An 18491-nucleotide genomic window follows, 5' to 3' on the forward strand; every position below is an offset into this window, starting at 1 on the left:
CCCGACTTGGTGGCTGTGTCCTTCCCTTATTGCCGAAAATAGATGGACTCGGGTGAACGGAGTGACGTCACAACAAGCCTTCGGGACTGCCGCGTCGCGGGGGTCCGAGACTCCCGTCAGGTACCCCCCCAGCCCCGTGGCCGCCCCACTGCACATTCAGTGTGTGCCAATGTTCCACCTGAAAAGTTCGATGGTCTGAGGACCGGGTACCAAAAGATGGAGAATCGAACTACCCTCTCCGCAACCCTTAAGTCACAACAGAAACAAAAACAACAACCCAAAAACAAAACAAAAAAAAACCCAAGTGTGTGTTTTTGTTTTTAAGAGAAAGAAATCCTTACTATAACGGTTATACTATGGTTAGCTCTTATCTAGATATTAAAACTACGTCACTACCAGACTATGTCAAAAACGCTACCAAATGTGATTCAAAGAGATTTAAGGGGTGGGGATGGGGAAAGCCATTGAGGGAGGGGGGCGGGGGTGGGGGGAACCAAAAAACCCCAAATCATGGATTATATACACGTTTTTAAAAGCTGTTGTCCAGCTGAGTCCAGCAGGTCGATGAGATGATGAGCTGAGAACAACCCAAAGTCCAGAGAGCCATCTCCGGTGGAGGGGGTGGGGGCGGGGATGGGCTCTCCGTGGCCGACGGGATCACCTAAACAGAGGACCCCTTAGAAACTTCGCCCCGTCTTCCCTGGACATCCAGGTATGCTCTATGCAGTGGACGGGATGCAGTGCAGGGGGTTGCCGGGAGAGAGAGAGAGAGAGAAAATGATCAGCAACTGTTCAGTCAGGTCCCGGGGACTTCTCTCAACATCTGTACCCTCCTCATCTACTCCCCTCTCCTAGCTCAAGGCCCCTGGCCCCCACCTCTGCCCTCCCCCTGCAGGTCCTTGCTTTACCCTCCCGCCCGCCCGAGAAGAAGTTCTTGGGCAGAGGGAGGGTCTCCCTCTGGATGCCACGGGCACAGTTGGGGTCTCTCACCCCATGTGCTGCGCTGGTGGTGAGGAGGGAAATGAGTAAGGAAGATGGAGACCCTGTGGATGGGCAACAGCCCCTCCAGTTCTCCCAGTTGGGTGCAGCTAGCAGAAGACAATAAGTCTCCTGCCGGGAGGAGGGGGTCCCACGAGGTAGAATGGGAGCCTCCAAGGGGTACTGTCACCTGCTGACCCCAGCTGCAGCCAGCTCCCGCATCTGGTAATCCCCTTCACCAGCCCTTCTGGCTCCTCCATGCCTCTCCCCACCCACTCCCTCCACCACCCCCATGCTGGGGGCTCCAGGGCACTGTGGGAGCAAGAAATGGTGCCGGGAGGCCGCCCCCAGAATCTCCCTTACAAAGCCCCGCCTCAGCCAGAACACAGAATGGATGGTCAGCGGACTCCGTTGGGGCCTAAGCCACTGGGGAGGGGCTCCAAGGCTAGCTCGCTCCCCGCTCTCTCCCTATCCCCACTAAGTTCCCATAGGAAGCCGCCCCTGGGCAGGCGAAGCTGGGTTAGTGCTTGCCCGGGGAGGTGGGCCTTGGCAGGGTGGGTGGGTTACGGGCACCTGGGGAAGAGAGGCACAGCGTGGGATGGGAGGATTAGTTTGTAGGGTTGGGTTAAAGGCGTCCTCTCCCTGCAGGCCATGCCGTTAGGGAAGGCTCAGCAACTGGAGGGGGGAGAAGTGTGGGGGCCGGTAACATGGGTCTGTCTCTGGCCCAAAGAAGGGCAGAGCTTCGGGGGCTCCAGGCCTGCCTGTTCTCCCGGGTATCCGGGGGGCCTCGGGGTCCCCATCCTGGTGGGACATTCCACCGATAAGTGGTCCTTACTGGCCACTGGGATTACAGCAGCCCCTCCCAGCAGGCCAGGCATGGCCTTAAGCCCAGCGTGGGGGAAGGACTGTGAGTTACCTGCTAGTTGAGGCTCTGGCTCGCTCACTACGTACGGTGTCCTCAAACTCACAGGCTGGGAACAGGGGGAGAAGTCTCTGGCCCAACCTAAGGCTAATGGGGACCCTCTAGACTGTAGACTCTGTCAAGACTGTAAGATTGCTGTCAGTAGGGAATGTGTCCACCAACTTATATTCTATGTCCCAAGAGCTCAGCACAGTGCTCTGCACATGGTGAGTGCTCAAAAAAGACCATTGATTGATTGACCCTAACCATCAACCAGTGAGCCACAGTCTCTCCCCTGGATTGCCCTCCTGCTCAAAATGGGGGTGGGCGCTGGCTTCCCCACCCCACTGACCTAGAGAAGCCAGAACCCAAGCCTGTGACCCTGTCTCTCATTTCCTCTCCCAGTCAGATGCTGCTGGGCGGCAAACCCCAGAACTCACTCACTCCAACGGCCCCTGCTGCTTGCTCCCTGCGGCTTTCTCCAAACAAGCTTGTTTCACAAAGACCACCGAGCCACAAGGCACCTCTCCCCATGCCCACCTCCCCACCGCGATCCGCTTTTTTTTCAATATTTAACCTGAGCTCTAAAAGGTTAAGAAACTGGCCGTGATCCAAACCACCCCTGACTTCATTTGCTTTGGGTTTTAACGTTTTGATCTGGGTAATTATTTGCCAGCTATTGACAAAAGTGGCTTCTGTCCTGGTCTAATCTCGAGTCCAGCTCCTGCCACCAATCAGCCCGGTGGCACAGCTGCTGATACTATTCTATTTGTTAGTGATGTGTATCTAGCTTTATTTCTATGTCTTCTGATGACTTGACACCCATCCACAAGTTTTGTTCTGTCTCCCCCTTCTAGACTGTAAGCCTGCTGTTGGGTAGGGACTGTCTCTATATGCTGCCGACTTGTACTTCCCAAGCGCTTAGTACAGTGCTCTGCACACAGTAAGTGCTCAATAAATATGACTGATTGAACGAATGAATGAATGTGGTGGGGAGGGGTCGTCACCCTTACTTCCACCCTTTCTCCCCTCTTGCCTCTCCCCCTATGTGGGGCTGAGCCCCCACTGCCAGCCTGTGAAGACTTGCAGCAGTAGCCCCAGGACTTGCCACTTGGTTATTTCTGAGGCTCCCCAACCCTCTGCACCCCCTCATTTCACCATCATTTATAAGGCCAAGTCCCCTGCGGGCAGGGAGGGTTGAGGATCTCGTTCCAGTTTCCCAAACTTTGGCTTTTACTTACAGAAAACAGGAGGTAAGCAAAGAAAAGAGAGAAAGGAAATATTTTGGTGGTGGTGGTGTGGGAAGGGGGGCAGGAAGTGGGGAAGTGGTGAGCATGATTTTTAAGCCAAGAGGGAGAAAAGGATTTCAAAAGGAAGTTGAGAAAGGGAGGTACCAACTCAAAGACAGAGCCTGTGCCTATAGCTATGTCTGGGGCCCAGACATTTGTATAGACCAGGCGGAGGGCAGGGGCAGAGGCGGGGCAGAGGCAGGGCAGCACAGAGACATAGGCAGAGACTGTAATACCTCCAAGTGAGATGGTAACGAAAGCACCTGAAACGGTTCAATGGTATCCATTTGTAAAGGCCGTGGCAATCAAAGGTCCCTAAAATTGCACAATTGTTAAGGTCATCAGTGATCTATACATGGGAACAGATGATTGTGGTGAGGCCTAGCCTGGGGTGGTCAGCATGAATATGTATTTCTGAACCCCTGAGCCCTGGCAGGGTTGTGGGGGGGGGGGGCATGAATACATGACTTGGCTCCAACCCAAAGGATAGTCCCCCTAGATGCCCCCACAAATAAAGCAGCCATGGGGCGGGGGGTCCCTACGGGCAGAGGGGCTGCCTGGGACTGGAGACCCCACTCCCCCACCTCAGGGAGTAATGGGACACTGGTGGTTGCCATACTGCAGGGGAGGCAGACAGGGGCTGGATATTTCTGGCCACCAGGACCCAGATAGGGCCAAAGCACCCAAGTTGTCCGCCACTCTGGGCTTTGTTCCCGAGGGGCATCCTAGGTGCTGAGGGACACTTAGTTAAACCTCCGCCTGGAGCAGAACGATAATAATGCCACCGGGGCCCGGCAAGCAGATGGCAGGGAGAGTCCAAACTTCTGCCTACCTTGGCCTCCGCCCCTTCTGCCTCCCGGGAGATATTCAGCTATCTTTTTCTTTCCCTCCAAGCCCCCAGTTTCAGCAGCCGTGGGTGGCAATGAGCCATTCTGATGTCCTCTGGAAGCCCAGGAATTAACCTTGTGCTCCCTAACATGACAGTCAGTTTGGCGGGGTAGCGGGGAAATCCCCCCAACCCCGGCTCAAATAGACTGCCCTGCTCAGGCCCAGACACATTCATGCTAACACACCTGGGGAGGGCCACACAATCTGAAACAAGCATGCAAATCTGTTAAGCAAATTTCCACTGCCCGTTATTAGTTGGATTATAGAGCCCCAGAGCAGTAAACACACCAAACACAGTTCACTGGTCACTGCCTGCAGCTAAGCTACGCAGGGGGACATACCCCCAGCCTGAAAAAAATGGGGAGAAGATACCTCGCTCTCCCTCCCTCTGAGTTTGGGAGCCTGCAGGGGATGACGACACCATGTCCGATCTGAGTAGTGTCCTGTCTCTACCCCAGAGCTTGGCACAGTGCTTTGGCACACGGGAAGCGCTTAATAAACCCATAACAATTATAATAAGTTTCTGAAAAGGGCAAGAAACATTAGTATACCAACTGGGGCCGCCCCCTGCCCCTTTCTACCACCTTGCCAGGCATCTGTTTGGCCTGAAATTGCGGAGGCCATCCCACGGGGGACAGTACTTGGGGCGGGGAGTTCTAGGACTGGGGCGAATAAAACAACCCGGACTTCATGGGGGCAAGGAGGGCCATCATCCCACCCCCAGACTTCTGGAGTTGCAGGCCTTGGAGCAGGGACTCCTGGCTGGAGCATGTTGTGGGGACTTTGGGAAGGTGGAGCCTGGGCCACGCTGAGAGGGGAGGCGAAACTGGGTGTAAAATAGGCCGCCCCATCCACCCCCAGCTCCATCTTCTCACAGCCAAACGCCTCCCGGGCCGTTCGCTGGACTGGACGGGGCGAGGGAGAGGGGGAACCTGGCAGAGGGGACGGGAGAAAGAGAAACGGTTTACTCACCGCGATTCCGTGGCCGAAACCTGAACCCGGCTGGGGGCTGGCAGCCCCTATGTAATTCCCCACGCCGGAGTCCTGGCTGGCGGGGCCGTACAGGTCAGCGGGGGTGGCGGCGACGGGGCCCGGGCTGTTGGCCCCTGGAAAGCCTCCTGGCCGGGCGGGGTTGGAGCCTGCCGGGGAAGTGGGCGTGCCAAAGTTCGGTTGAGCACTGTAGCTATTCAAGACTGGTGTGCAGAGAATAAAGCTGGGTATGAGGCCGGAAGCCAGGCATGCACGGTTAATTCTAAAGCCAAACACTCGAGAAAACAGCTGAGGCCCAACTTGTGTCACACTCAACCAAGGCCATGCGAAAACATCAGCAGGGACTCAAGAATAGTCAGCCCAGACTACTACTAAGAAGCTCGGAGCTCCAAAAATATAAAGGGAATAAAAAACACAACCATCCAACACACTACTGCAACCAGGTACTCGAGGCGCTGACTGCCCACCAAGTTATCACAAAATAGAGAGAGATATGTAAATAGAGAGAGAGAGAAAAATCTTGTTCCACATCGGATTTGATGCTCATGCAGTCGTTTTCTAGATCTGGGCACGTTGAGACAGCATTCACATCCCATGCAAACTACAAAGGAACTAGTTTTAGACTACACATTGTGTTAATATTGATATTAAAATGCGGACAGCAAATGAAGCAAATCGCATCTAGGGAAAAAAATCTTTGGGGGGAGTTTTCCTCGGAGAGGGGGAGGGCCAGGGTGTTTTGGATCCATTAAATGATCGACTGAGATTTAAAAGGGGGGACAAAAGACCCAACTCCCCCGCCCCCCCCCAGCCCCCAAGAGCCACTCCTCCCTCCCCCAATCCCCATCTCAGAGTCCCCCTTGCCATACCCACCCACCGCCTCAGTCCATAACACTACATGAAAGTTCTCACCACTGAACGTGGCCAGAGGATGATTGATATGTCATGGAAAAGTTGGGGGGGAGGGGGGCGGTCTTAAAATAACAATAATGATGACAGCCAGGAAGTCTTGGGGAGGTGGGATGGTCGGGCAGGGGATGGGGGAGAGGAGGAGAGGCGAGGGGCAAAGAAGGCACATTAAGTCTGAGATTCTGTCAGTTACACACTCCTCCCCTGCAAGGGAAGGAAAAGGGACATTTGATGCTTCTTTCCTTTGGCTGAAAGACCAGGGTGAATGCGGCGAGCCCTCCTTGGACCAGTTTAATGCTCCACTCCTCTCAGCTGCCGCTGGACACACTTAGACAATGAGACAGGCACCCGGAGACAGAGGGGAAAAGTGCCCAGAAAATGAGGGAGAGGTGGGGAACGGCTTTGGAATGGCCCCCCCAGAGGCTGGGCTTGGGCTGTCCAAGTGGCCAGCCTGCTCATCCCCGGGGTCCTGAGGGGTCTCTAGAGGGCTAACACTCCCCGAGTACTTCCTCTTCTTCTCCTCGGGACCCCTGACCAAGGCCTGGTCTGCCTGCCCCTGAGCCTGAGGGGAACAAGCTGCCGGGCCCCCTCCCCGCAGCCCCTTCCGAGATGCTGGGAGGAGCCAACTCCTTCAAACCTCTCAAGAGGAAACCACTTGGTCCCATGCCTGCTCTTCCCTGGCGACCTCTGGAAGGGGCCTGGGGGCTTGTCCAGTTGAGGCAACTTCTTCCTCCTCCCTACACTCCTTCTACCCGCGGGGGCCCAGGAAACCCCCCTGGGTAAAAGAAACAATTCACCAGGGCCCTCCTCCAGCCTGGGGACTCCGAAGCCCCTCCTCAGCAGAAGCCAGCCAGGAGGCGGCTCCCTACAGCAGCAGGAAGGCCAGCGCTGCGGCATTGGGGTTGATACAGGGGCCAGAAGGGAGCAATACCCCGGATATACTTAGGGAGAAGGCAAGCAGTGGGATTGTTTTGGGATATGCTGACAAACACAGGCCCCGGGTGGAATACAAAAGATGAAACTGGGTGATAACACTTTGCCTTCTCCGGAGATAAACAACCAGTAGGGTGACATTATCTTGGCCTCACAGACTTTTTCTTCTACTCAGAAAAATGGAAACACTTCCTCTGACCCACCCGCTCCTCCCCTCCCCACACCTCAGCAAAGCCAACCAGGCTCACCCCTCCACAACTTCCCCAAGGAGGGTGGGCAGCCCAGGCTTCGCTTGGATCGTGTGCCCAGTCCGAGCCTGCCGGTGTGGGGCTGGGCAGCCCTGAGATTTGCCCCGGCTCCTCTCTTCAGCCTGTGCTGCCCTGCCAGGGACCAAGGGGAGGCAGGGGTCTGGAAGAGGGGGAGGATTGACAGATACTGTGAGCAGGGAATTAGGATGGGGCAGGGGAGAGACGGGAGGAAGGCCCAAGGAGGTTCTGAGAAGATAGACTCAGATTCAGGCCCAAGTGGGGTCTAACGTATTGCCACAGCTTGTAATTTCTTATGGGCAGGGGACGTGTCAACCGACTCTGTTGCACTGTACTCACCCAAGCGCTTAGTACAGTGCTCTGCACACAGAAAGCGCTCACTAAAAACCTTTGGTTTGATGGAGTGCCAAAAGGCCAGTTGGAAAGTTCCCTCTGGGGCAGAGGGGCTGGGCTTTTCAAGCTGTTGGAGGTCTGAATCCCAGATCCCATTTCTTTCGCCATGCCCCTTATTAACCGTGCTCCGGGAATCGTCGCAGAGGCTGGGCTAGGGCAGCCCAGCCCTGCCCACTGGGGCCTCACCCCTTTTATCCCGGGAGCAACTTTGGGCCAGCTCTTTAAACTCGGTTCCTTTCTCTCTATCTGTAATTCATACTGGTGGGACTGTAAGGCCCTGGGACCAATTCCGCTTCAGGGAGAGACAGACCACTGGCAGAGCCAACTGGGGAGCAGTAGGGAGCCTGATCCCTTCCTGGAGCCCTCAGGGCTCTCTGACAGCCTGCCCATGTATGAACAAGTTCCACTTGGCACCTGCTGCTACGGCAACCTCGCCTGACCTCCATTTCCCTGGGGGACGGCGTCCGGCCGGACAGCCACGCCACCACGCCCAGCTGGGCCGGGTTGGACAGCAAACACCCAGCGGCTGCTCCTCACTAAGTCCTCCCTGCAATAAGAGGCTGGGTGTAGAGGAGGAGGGAGTCCCCTTACTGCAGGCCAGAGGGGCCTTAGCCAGGATCTTTCAGGGGGTGCAGTTGGGATGCCTGTCCATTGCATCGTGATTCCCACCACCCGTGGAGCACTCTCAGCCCCTTACCCACCCTGCAGGGACGCCTGTCTGCTGTTCTGTCATTTCTGTCACCCATGGACCATGCTCAGTCCCTCAACCGCCCCACAGGGACGTCTGTCTGCTGTTTCGTGATTCCTGTCATCCAAGGAGCATACTCAGTCTCTCACCCATCCCCACGCCCTGAAGCTCAGGGCCTAAGCTTTGCCCTCTGGCAGTCCAGGGCTCTGAGAATGGCAGTTGGCTCTGCCCCAAGCCAAGCCCTAAAGGCCCATTCCCTGGCAAAGGCCTCAACAGAGAGGATACTGGGGTTGAAGCAGGGGTGGGAGGGACTGCTCAAGGGAAGGGATGTCGGGGAGGAGGGGGCTCCGGGTGACTTCTCTACACTCTGACCCATGATCTGCCATGTAGACTCCGAGCCTGTGAATGTATTCATCTAATGCTGGACAAGAAAGGTCAGCGGGAAAAGATAAACCCAAGTCTGACCAACCGCCGAGAGGTTTCTGGCCATGAGTCACTGTGACACTTGCTCTGCGCTAGGTTGAGTTTCACCACGACCGTCTCCCCCCCAACCCTGCCGTCCACATGCACTGTCCACTCTAGGTCCACCTCAGACGGCGGAGGGATGGGGAGGAGGAGGCGGAGGACAGGGATTAGGCATAAAACTATAGGCCAACCTGGAAAGTGCGTCCGACACACTAAATCAAAATCAAATCAGGTGTCAGCCCGGGATGCTTGGAGTGACCGGCGCCTTTCTGATAGACTTTCAAGGGCCGCTCAAAGGTGGGACGTATCTGGAGGGAAAGGGCCAGGGAAAAGCGGGTGGGAAAATGGGTCCGATGTGTCTCTCTTTTGGCTGGATGCCCACATGCCTATAAATTTCCATTCACCAAGCCTCTGGAGTAAATTCACCGGACACCTCCACAATCAGCAGATGAAACTGTCAGAAAAATTCATTGCAGCCAAGCCCACGGGAGCGTAACCAGAAAGGCCGCCACCGAACTCGTCGGCCAGAGCAAGTTCAAAGTCTCCGCGTGCTGGGAGAGACTAAGTGGGCTTAAAAAGACAGGCTTCTCTCTCTCTCTCTCTCTCTCTCTCTCTCTGTCTCTCTCTCATCCAGCCACCCCTCCCCATTTAAGCTCCCGCGGCCCGCCCGAGCCCCCGTGGAACGGAGAAACCCCTCGGGTGGGCCGGCGGGGGGCTCCATGCAGGCGGCCCAGGGCGGCGGGCCCCGGAAGAGCTCCACTTGGCTTGCTAGCCCCCAAAGGAACGAAACGCCAAATACCAACCTGGGCTCTTAAACGGCTGCGGGCTGGGAAGGTGGTGGAGGGGGGAGTGGCCGGAAGAAACCGCAGGCTGACTATGGAACAGCTGAACCGGCCGGGGCCCCGGGGAACCACAGTCCGGGTACGCGAACGGGGCCCGCTCCTCAGAGGGCAGAGGATAGAAACCGTACTCGGGGCCGCCTAGGGATACAGGGCCTCCATCACCGTGCGTCCTGGCCCGCAAAACATAACACCCCCGCCTCCCACTCCGGCCCGCACTTTCCAGTCAATCTGGGGCTCTGAAGCCTAGGAGATGCTTCTCTCCCGCTCCCTTCTCCGTGCCTCGCCTCCCCCCGCCCCCCACATCCCCATCCCAACCACCCCAAAGCTCTATCTGGGGCAGAGAAGGGAGTATCCCATGAAGACCCAGTCCCCCAAAAGGAATTTATTCTCCCCCCAGGGAAGAGGGCTGAACGGCTCTGACTCTCCTGCTCCAGGATCAGTCAGCCAATCCTATCTACTGAGTGCTTACTGTGTGCACAGCACTGTACTAAGCACTTGAGAGAGTGCACTATAATATAACACACATCTCCTGACCACAACAAGCTTACAGTCTAGGTGCATCTGCAAAGGTCAGGGGGCACAACTGACCAAGGCCCAGGGCCAAAAGTGACTGGGCAGACTCGAAATCGGGCCATGGGGCAACCAGCCTCTAAATAACCACCAAGTTTAGACCCTTCTGGGCTTCATTCAACTCCTACTGCTCTCTGTGGGCCAGTTGACGTGGGCTAGCATCCTGAGTGGGTGGGTAGGAGGGAGGGCCCTAGCAGGTGAAGAGGCATTTCAGATCAGGCAGCCTGCGTTGTCAGCTGGAGGCCAAGATCACCTCAAAGTTACCCTGATAACCCTAACGTTTCTCAACCATCACCCCGACCTTACCACCCGCAAATCCTGCTGCCTTGCCATCCGATGCCCAGGTCTCCCACTTCCAGCCGGCTCCGGGCAAGCGGGGCCGTGGGGACTTTAGCAGCGTGCAACCTTCACACCCTCAGCAAGCTTTAGATGTGACCTGGGTGGCAGCACCCCGCAAGCTCTCCAAGGCCCCTTTATCCCCGGGCTGGTTGGACTCTCTACTCTACTTCTCTGTTGATTTGAAATTGAATTATTTCATTTTTTCCTACTAAACCTCTCCCCAGCATGTTCTTGGACAGTGAATCCCTGGAGTGCCAGGGAAAATATCTCCTTCTCACCCGGATAATAATAATGATAACTGTGGTATTTGTTAAGCGCACGCGAACGTATTCATCTAACACTGGACAAGAAAGGTCAGCGGGACAAGATATACCCAAATCTAACCAACTGCTGAGAGGTTTCTGGCCATGAGCCACTTGTCTATTGTGTGACCTCGGGCAAGTCACTGTACTTCCCTGTGCCTCAGTTACTTCATCCGCAAAGTGGGGGTTAAGATTGTGAGCCCCAGGTTGGGCATGGACTGTGTCCAACCTGACTAGCTTGTACCTACTCCAGTGCTTAGTACAGTGCCTGGCACACAACAAACACTTAACAAATACAATAATAAAAATGATGATAATAATGATGACAATACCAATAATAAATAGCAATGATTGATTGATTCAAGTCCAGGAATGCTGCCACTGCTGCTCTCCCGTGGAGAACGGGCTTCAAACCCAGGTAGAGATGGGTTGAAACTTGCTCAAATGGCAAATGAGGAAGAAACACAACCCGCTCAAAGGGCACCCTACACTGCCACCTCATTAACTGCCCATCACCGAGAGCCAATGGTGGAGGGCCCTGGGGGTGGCCCACCCCCTTAGACAGGGACAAGAGGTAGTCAAGGGCCGATGGGGTGGCACCGAGAGGGAGAGAAGGATCGGGGGTGGAACCGCCCCAGGCCCCTTCAGCGGTAGAGTTTTCTTCCAGACTGTGAGCCCACTGTTGGGTACGGACCGTCTCTATATGTTGCCAACTTGTACTTCCCAAGCGCTTAGTACAGTGCTCTGCACACAGTAAGTGCTCAATAAATACGATTGATTGATTCAGGGGCGAGTGCTCTCCTTTCCTGACTGCTGGGGTTCCCCGTCTTCCCTCCATCAGGGGCCTCCTCTCCCTAGACACTCGTGTCTCTGCCCAATTCACCTTTTTGGTTTATTCCTAGCCTTCCCTCCCCTCTGCCCCTCCCAGCCTCTTCCCCCAGCCCCCTTGTTTCTTCCCCATCTATCTTCCCTCCACCCTCCTTGGTTGGGGGGTGATATTTCCTGACTGTTTTTGGAAATGACTTCTCGAGCCTGATGACTTTGAGAAGTTTCCAGTATGCTGTCGTGACGACAAAATGCTCGGGGAAAAAACCCCCCAAAAAAAACCGAACAAAACTATTACAGCCTCTGAGACTTAATAAAGTCCACAAGATTAGGCGACGTTTCATCTCTCTGAAACGTGCAAACAAGGGGCAAAATGCCCTCTCCCTGTTGGAAAAGGGGGCGGCGGCAGTGAGGGTGAGACAGAGAGGGGAGGAGACAGAGATGGTTGTGGCAAGCTGGCAATGCCAGGGATAAAGGAGAAAGGAGCCAACCCTCTCCCAAGCGCTTAGTACAGTGCTCTGCACAAACAGACACTCAATAAATATGACTGACCGACTGACTGATGCGGAGGAGACTTTGTTTCTAAGGTAGGGAATTTTCCCATGGCAGTAGCTGTCATTTGAGAAGCAGCAGGTTCTCAGTGGAAAGAGCCCGGGCTTTGGAGTCAGAGGTCATGGGTTCAAATCCCGGCTCCAGCACTTGTCAGCTGTGTGACTTTGGGCAAGTCACTTCATTTCTCTGTGCCTCAGTTCCCTCATCTGTAAAATGGGGATTAAGACTGTGAGCCCCCCCGTGGGACAACCCGATCACTTTGTAACCTCCCCAGCGCTTAGAACAGTGCTTTGCAAATAGTAAGCACTTAATAAATGTCATCATTATTATTATTTGAAGACAAGTCACTTAATTTCTCTGTGCCTCAGTTTCCTCCTCTGAACGAGGGCAGTTTGTTACCTGTTCTTCCTCCTATTTAGACCTTGAGCCCAGGCGGGCCAGGGACTGTGTCTGATTGTATGCCTTCTACAGTGCTTGGCTTGGCCCTTAGTAAGCGCTTCACAAATATCACAATTATTGTTGTAATTACTATGCTGCTGGTGACCCTCTGGACTGTTAACTCCTTGTGGGCAGGAACCGTGTTGTACTGTATTCTCCCAAATGCTTAGTACAGAGGTGTGCACACAGTAAATGCTTAATAAATATCATTAGTTGATTGACCGCCCTCCCAAATGCACCCGGCTCTGTCACTTGTCTGCTGTGTGACCTTGGGTAAACTGCTTCACTTCTCTGGACCTCAGTTACCTCATCTGTAAAATGGGGACTGACAATGTGAGCCCCACGTGGGACAGGGACTGTGTCCAACCTGATTTGCTTGTATCCATCTTAGCGCTTAGTACAGTGCCTGGCACACAGTAAGCGCTTAATACCATGATTTAATAATTACGTATCTTACATATATAGATATTACATATAAGATATTATGTATCTTATTCCAGGTTAATCCAGAAGTCAGCTGAAGCCTAAAGAGACTTCTGCATGCACAGGGCTGAGCCGCTCCCTCCCTCCCTCCCTCTGCAGCCCTTCTCTGGGGGATCACCTCTGCGCCCTTTCTGGCCCCACAATATCTATCAATCAATCAATGGTATTATTGAGTGTTTTCTGCATGCAAAGCACTATACTAAGTGCGTAGGAGAGTATAATACAACAGAGTTGGAAGACCCATTCCCTGCAAACTGCCCATAGCGAATCAACTCCAGAGATCTGGAGGGAAACGCTGCACTGGCCGGGCCCCGAATCCTGATGGTTCAAGGAGGGGACGGACGGATGGATAGACGGACAGACATGAAGTGCTCTACAAGCTGGGTTTCCAGATGTCCTGGTCCATGGTCCGCCCCTTCCAGTTCCAGGACCCCCTGTCCCATCCTTCTGGGTCCAGGCGAGCCCACCCAAACTCCTGCCATCTACCCAGTTTTCTGCTGGCAAGAGAAACCAAAGAATCCCCCCTGCCCCGGGTGGAGGTGCCAAGGGGTAGAACTGTCAGCCTCCAAATGACCCATTCCCAATCCCCTGGATCCGGGGGCCTGGCTGGGGGAGGGGGACAGTGCGACAGGCTTAGATTTCTGGATGTGGACTCGGAGCCACAGCGGCAGCTCTCCCTAGGACCAGCACCCCCCGCCCCTGAAGCCTCCCAGTCGGGGCCACCCCTCTGGGATCAGCAGGGACCATGACCTCTCCTCAGAGCTAAGCCTGAGGGGTGGTGGCCCTGGCCAGCCACAGCCCCCAGCCTCGCCAACCTCAACCTTCTCAAATAATAATAATGTTGGTATTTGTTACGCACTTCCTATGTGCCAAGCACTGTTCTAAACATTGGGGGGATACAAGGTAACCAAGGTTGTCCCACATGAGGCTCACAATCTTAATCCCTATTTTACAGATGAGGGAACTGAGGCACAGAGAAGTGAGGTGACTTGCCCAAAGTCACACAGCTGAGTTACGAGGCAGAGCTGGGATCATGACCTCTGATTCCCAAGCCCGGGCTCTTTCCACTGAGCCACGCTGCTATTACTGGGCCGTGCTTCCTCCCGAGGGGTCCGGGACCCTTTCGGCCCAGAGCCTACTATTTCCTGGCTGGCAGGGGCACAGTCTCCTCCTGGGCCGAGCTCAGGGGCGGGGGGTGGGGGCAGGAGCCTGGAGGCTGCCCCGCCTCCCCGCCGCTGGCACAGGGGGATTTCCACTTGGACGGCTCATCTGTAATCATTATAAAAGCATCCAAGTTTAATCCATTTTTGATGGAAGCCCTAATAGCTTTGTGTCCTTGAAGTTCAAAGCAGGCCACATGTATGTCGCTCATTAGCCAAGCAAGCAGCCATTCCGCTCCCTCTCATGCTTCTAATTAGATCTTTCACAACAAACAAACGGCCGCCCTCACAAAGGCCGGGCCCCCTCCGGTGCCATCTCCCGCTCTCCTCCAAGAAGGTTTTCCCAATTCTTTTTTCCATCCTCTGGCCCTTCGAGTTGGAAAGCGCTGGGGGTCCCAGCACCGGCCGGGCCGGGGTGGGAGGGCTTGGGTGTGAGTGTGGATGTGGACTGGGCTCGCAGGCTCCCGGGCGTGTCACTTGATGGTAGGAACAGGGCGGCAGGAGCCGGGCCAGGCCAGAGGGATCAAACAGATGCCCGCCTTTTTCCGTCAGAGAGAGCGTTCGATAGAAAAGAGGAAAAATGGAGTCCGGGGCCACCCCCAAAGCTTTCTGCCTTCCGCTTCCTGCAGATAAGATGGAGTGTTTGCGGGGGATGAGTCACCTAGGCACTGGGGTTCCTCTGAAGGTAGGGGTACACCTTAACTCACAACAACTGAATTCGGAAGCAGCACGGCCTCGTGGAAAGAGCATGGGCCTGGGAATCAGGTGACCTGAATTCTAATCCCGACTCTGCCGATTGCTCCGCCAATTGCTAGCTGTGTGACCTTGGGCAAGTCTTAACTTCTCTGTGCCTCAGTTTCCTCAACTGCAAAATGGAGATTCAATACCTGTTGTCCCTCTTACTTAGACTGTGAGCCCCATGCGGCTGTTGACCGACGTAATTCACCTGTACCTACCCCCATTGCTTAGAACAGCATCAGGCACATAGTAGCGCTTAGAACAGTGCTTTGCACATAGTAAGCACTTAATAAATGCCATCATTATTATTATTGTTATTAAGGGCTTTAACGAGTACATTAAAACAAAAAAACAAACCTGACCAGAGGGGTTCATACCCTCTACTGAAAATAGGGGTCTAAGGGCTACGATTAACAAGTCCCTCAAGGTGTGTTGCCAGAGTAATGTATAAGGACTGGGCGAGGCAGAAGAACCAGATTCTAATCCCCAGCTCCACCCCTGGCCTGCTGTGTGACCTTGGGTAAATCACTGAACCACTCTGGGTTTCAGGGTCCTCAGCTCTAAAATGGAGAAGAGACCCTTCCTCATTTAAGTCACGAAATTATGTCATTTCCCCGTGCCTCCATTTCCTCCTCTATAAAATGGGGACACCTGTTCTCTCTTCCTCTGAGACCGTGAGACTCGAGCGCAGCAGGGACTGTGTCTGACCGGATTATCTTACATCTACTCTAGCGCTTGGTGCAAAGTAAATGCTTACCAGATACCATAATATTATTCTAATAGTAGTAGTTGAAGCATTCTTTGCTTAAAAAATGCCATCAGGCCAAATCTGCCCAAGGCCACTGGAGTAGGAGAGGCAGAGAGAGCGGCTGGGAGTCAAAAGACCGGGGTTAGAGTCACCTGCCTCCTGGGTGACTTTAGCCGTGATGTTTCTCCTCTCTTGCCTTAGTTTCCCCATCTGTAAAATGGGAAAAATAACCGGCGCTCTTGCCCGCCCCAGGAATGTGAGGAGGAAGTGCTTCCACCCCCCTCGTTCTGGGTCCCAGCCTGACCTAAGTCACAGGGCAGCAGAAAACTTGTATCTACTCCCTGAGCTGGTTTTGGATGAGCCAGGCTGGCAGGGGCTGCCCCATGTCAGAGTCAGGACCAAAATCCAGCCCTGCAGAAGGGCCCCCCACCACTCTACGGAAGCTGCAGCTGCACTAGGACAGACCCCAGGGAACTAGCCCCAAACCCAAAGCTACGCTGGCAGTCCCCAAAAGGGACCTCCTGCCCCCGGGGAAGGGGCTGCCAACTCCGCCAGACCTGGGGGCTGCATTTCGGAGAGCAACAGCCCTGCTCTGCCTCCTGACAGCCCATCCCCCTCGGGGGCTCAGGTGTGTTCACACAACCCCAGAGGAAGTGGGAGTTTAAGGGGAGAGAGAAGGGGCCACCCCTCTCTCCCTAGAAAGTCATCTTCTCATCTTTCCTTTCGGAGTCGAAAATGACTTCCTCCCCCCTTCCTCCACCGCCTCCGCCTCAGGCAGTCAAATCTGCGTTAATTGTTTACCACAGCCTGGTCAGACCTTTTATTAATATTAATGAATAGCCAGGAACAAAGGGCTCCTTTATTTTTAGCCTCCTCTAATTGCGTAGTAATTACTCATCTACAAAACAAATGAGGCGAGCTCCATTGCTATAGCAACGGAGGTCGGGTCCTCCTTCAGTCATACATCCCACAGGCTCTGGTGCGGCCTAGAGTGAGGTCACCAGCCTCCCTTCTTTGCGAATAATAATAACGGTATTTGTTAAGCGCTTACTATGTGCAAAGCACTGTTCTAAGTGCTGGGGGCGGATACAAGGTGATTAGGTTGGCTCACGTGGGGCTCACAGTCTTAATCCCCATTTTCCAAATGAGGTAACCAAGGCCCAGAGAAGTTAAGTGACTTGCCCAAAGTCACACAGCAGACAAGTGGCGGAGCCGGGATTCGAACCCGTGACCTCAGACTCCCAAGCCCATACTCTTTCGACTGAGCCACGTGGCCGGCTGAAGCCGAGTCCGTGCGGGCTGCGTCCACCTCGAAGCATCTCACGACTCGACACCCAGGCTGGGCTCGCCCAGCGGTCAATGGCCAAGTCGCCTCCCCGGCTGGCCCAGCCCAAGCCGACGTCCCCACAACGGCAGATACAATGGCAAGAGCAGCTATTCAACACCACCTCTGGAGGAAGCCATTTGTTCTTCAAATCCCTCCTTGCTCATCGCCTGCTTTTGGATCGGCCCTGCTTGGCAGCAAGGACTAGTGGATAGAGCATGGGCTTGAGAGTCAGAAGGACCTATGTTCTAAACCCAGCTCCATCATTTATCTGCTGGGTGACCTTGGGTAAGTCACTTCACTTCACAAGGCCTCAGATCCCTTATCTATAAAATGGGGATTAAGACTGTGAGCCCCTCATGGGATAGGGATTAGGTCCAACCTGATTAGCTTGTATCTACTCCAGCGCTTGGTAATAATAATAATAGTATTTGTTAAGCGCTTACTATGTGCTAAGAGCTGTTCTAAGCACTGGGGTAGATACAAGGTAATCAGGTTGTCCCACGTGAGGCTCACGGTCTTCATCCCCATTTTCCAGATGAGGTAACTGAGGCCCAGAGAATAATAATAATGATGATGGCATTTGTTAAGCGCTTACTATGTGCAAAGCACTGTTCTAAGCGCCGGGGGGGATACAATGTGATCAAGTTGTTCCACGTGGGGCTCACAGTCTTAATCCCCATTTTTACAGATGAGGCAACTGAGGCTCAGAGAAGTTAGGTGACTTGCCCAAGGTCACACAGCAGACGTGTGGTGGAGCGAGGATTCGAACGCATGACCTCTGACTCCAAAGCCCGTGCTCTTTCCACGGAGCCACGCTGCTTCCCAAGTCACACAGCTGACAAGGGGCGGAGCCGGGATTAGAACCCATGACTTCTGACTCCCAAGCCCAGGCTCTTTCCACTAAGCCACGCTTAGCCACACTTGGTACTGTGCCTGGCACATAATAAGTATTTAGCAAATACCATAAAAAAAGTTTGTGTCTTTGACCCTCGAAGCACTTGCCCTTTCAACAGTGATAGCGATCGTGGTATTTGTTCAGTGCTGACCATGTGCCAGGCACTGTACTAAGCGCTGGGGTCGATACAACACATGCAGGTGAGAAACACAGCCCTTGTCTCTGACAGGGCTCACCATCTAAGCCTTAAACCCCCATTTTACTGACGAGGGAACTGAGGTACAGAAAAGTGAAGTGACTTGCTCTAGGTCACTTAGCAGACAAGTGGTAGAGCCGGGACTGGAACCCAAGACCTTTCAGTGGCTCTTCCCGTCTACCGAAGAGCCGAGACCCAACAGGCAGCTGGCTAAGATGGGAAATGTGATAGAGTGGGGACTGACCACTTTGTGTCTTCTCCCTCTCCTGCCTCAGGCCTAGTTTAGAGGGGTAGGCCCGGGGGCTGACCTGGGCTGGGACACTTGGAGCTTCCCCGGACTGGGGAATTTTGGACACTGGGAAGGGGGTGAGGGACA

At 54.3% G+C, this 18491-nt stretch overlaps 1 protein-coding gene across 9 annotated transcripts in view; it reads right to left on the reverse strand.

Annotated features, from left to right (window-relative positions):
• Window positions 1-633: 633 nt before the first annotated feature.
• The window catches only part of MSI2 (musashi RNA binding protein 2), a 335448-nt gene continuing 317590 nt past the window's right edge, over window positions 634-18491 (reverse strand). For 3 of the 9 annotated variants that reach the window (XM_038759049.1, XM_038759048.1, XM_038759046.1), the window contains 4 exons: window positions 9504-9680; window positions 5029-5249; window positions 3405-3483; window positions 634-719 (listed from right to left, as the gene is read on the reverse strand). In XM_038759049.1, coding sequence (XP_038614977.1) covers window positions 3442-3483; window positions 5029-5249; window positions 9504-9680 — 440 coding nt within the window. In that variant the 3' untranslated portion in view covers window positions 634-719; window positions 3405-3441. The remainder of the gene's footprint in view (window positions 720-3404; window positions 3484-5028; window positions 5250-9503; window positions 9681-18491) is intronic. The other 6 variants (XM_038759052.1, XM_038759051.1, XM_038759050.1 and 3 more) reach the window with 3 other exon arrangements.

Source organism: Tachyglossus aculeatus, chromosome 17 (assembly GCF_015852505.1).
Source record: "Tachyglossus aculeatus isolate mTacAcu1 chromosome 17, mTacAcu1.pri, whole genome shotgun sequence".
Lineage (NCBI taxonomy): Eukaryota > Metazoa > Chordata > Mammalia > Monotremata > Tachyglossidae > Tachyglossus > Tachyglossus aculeatus.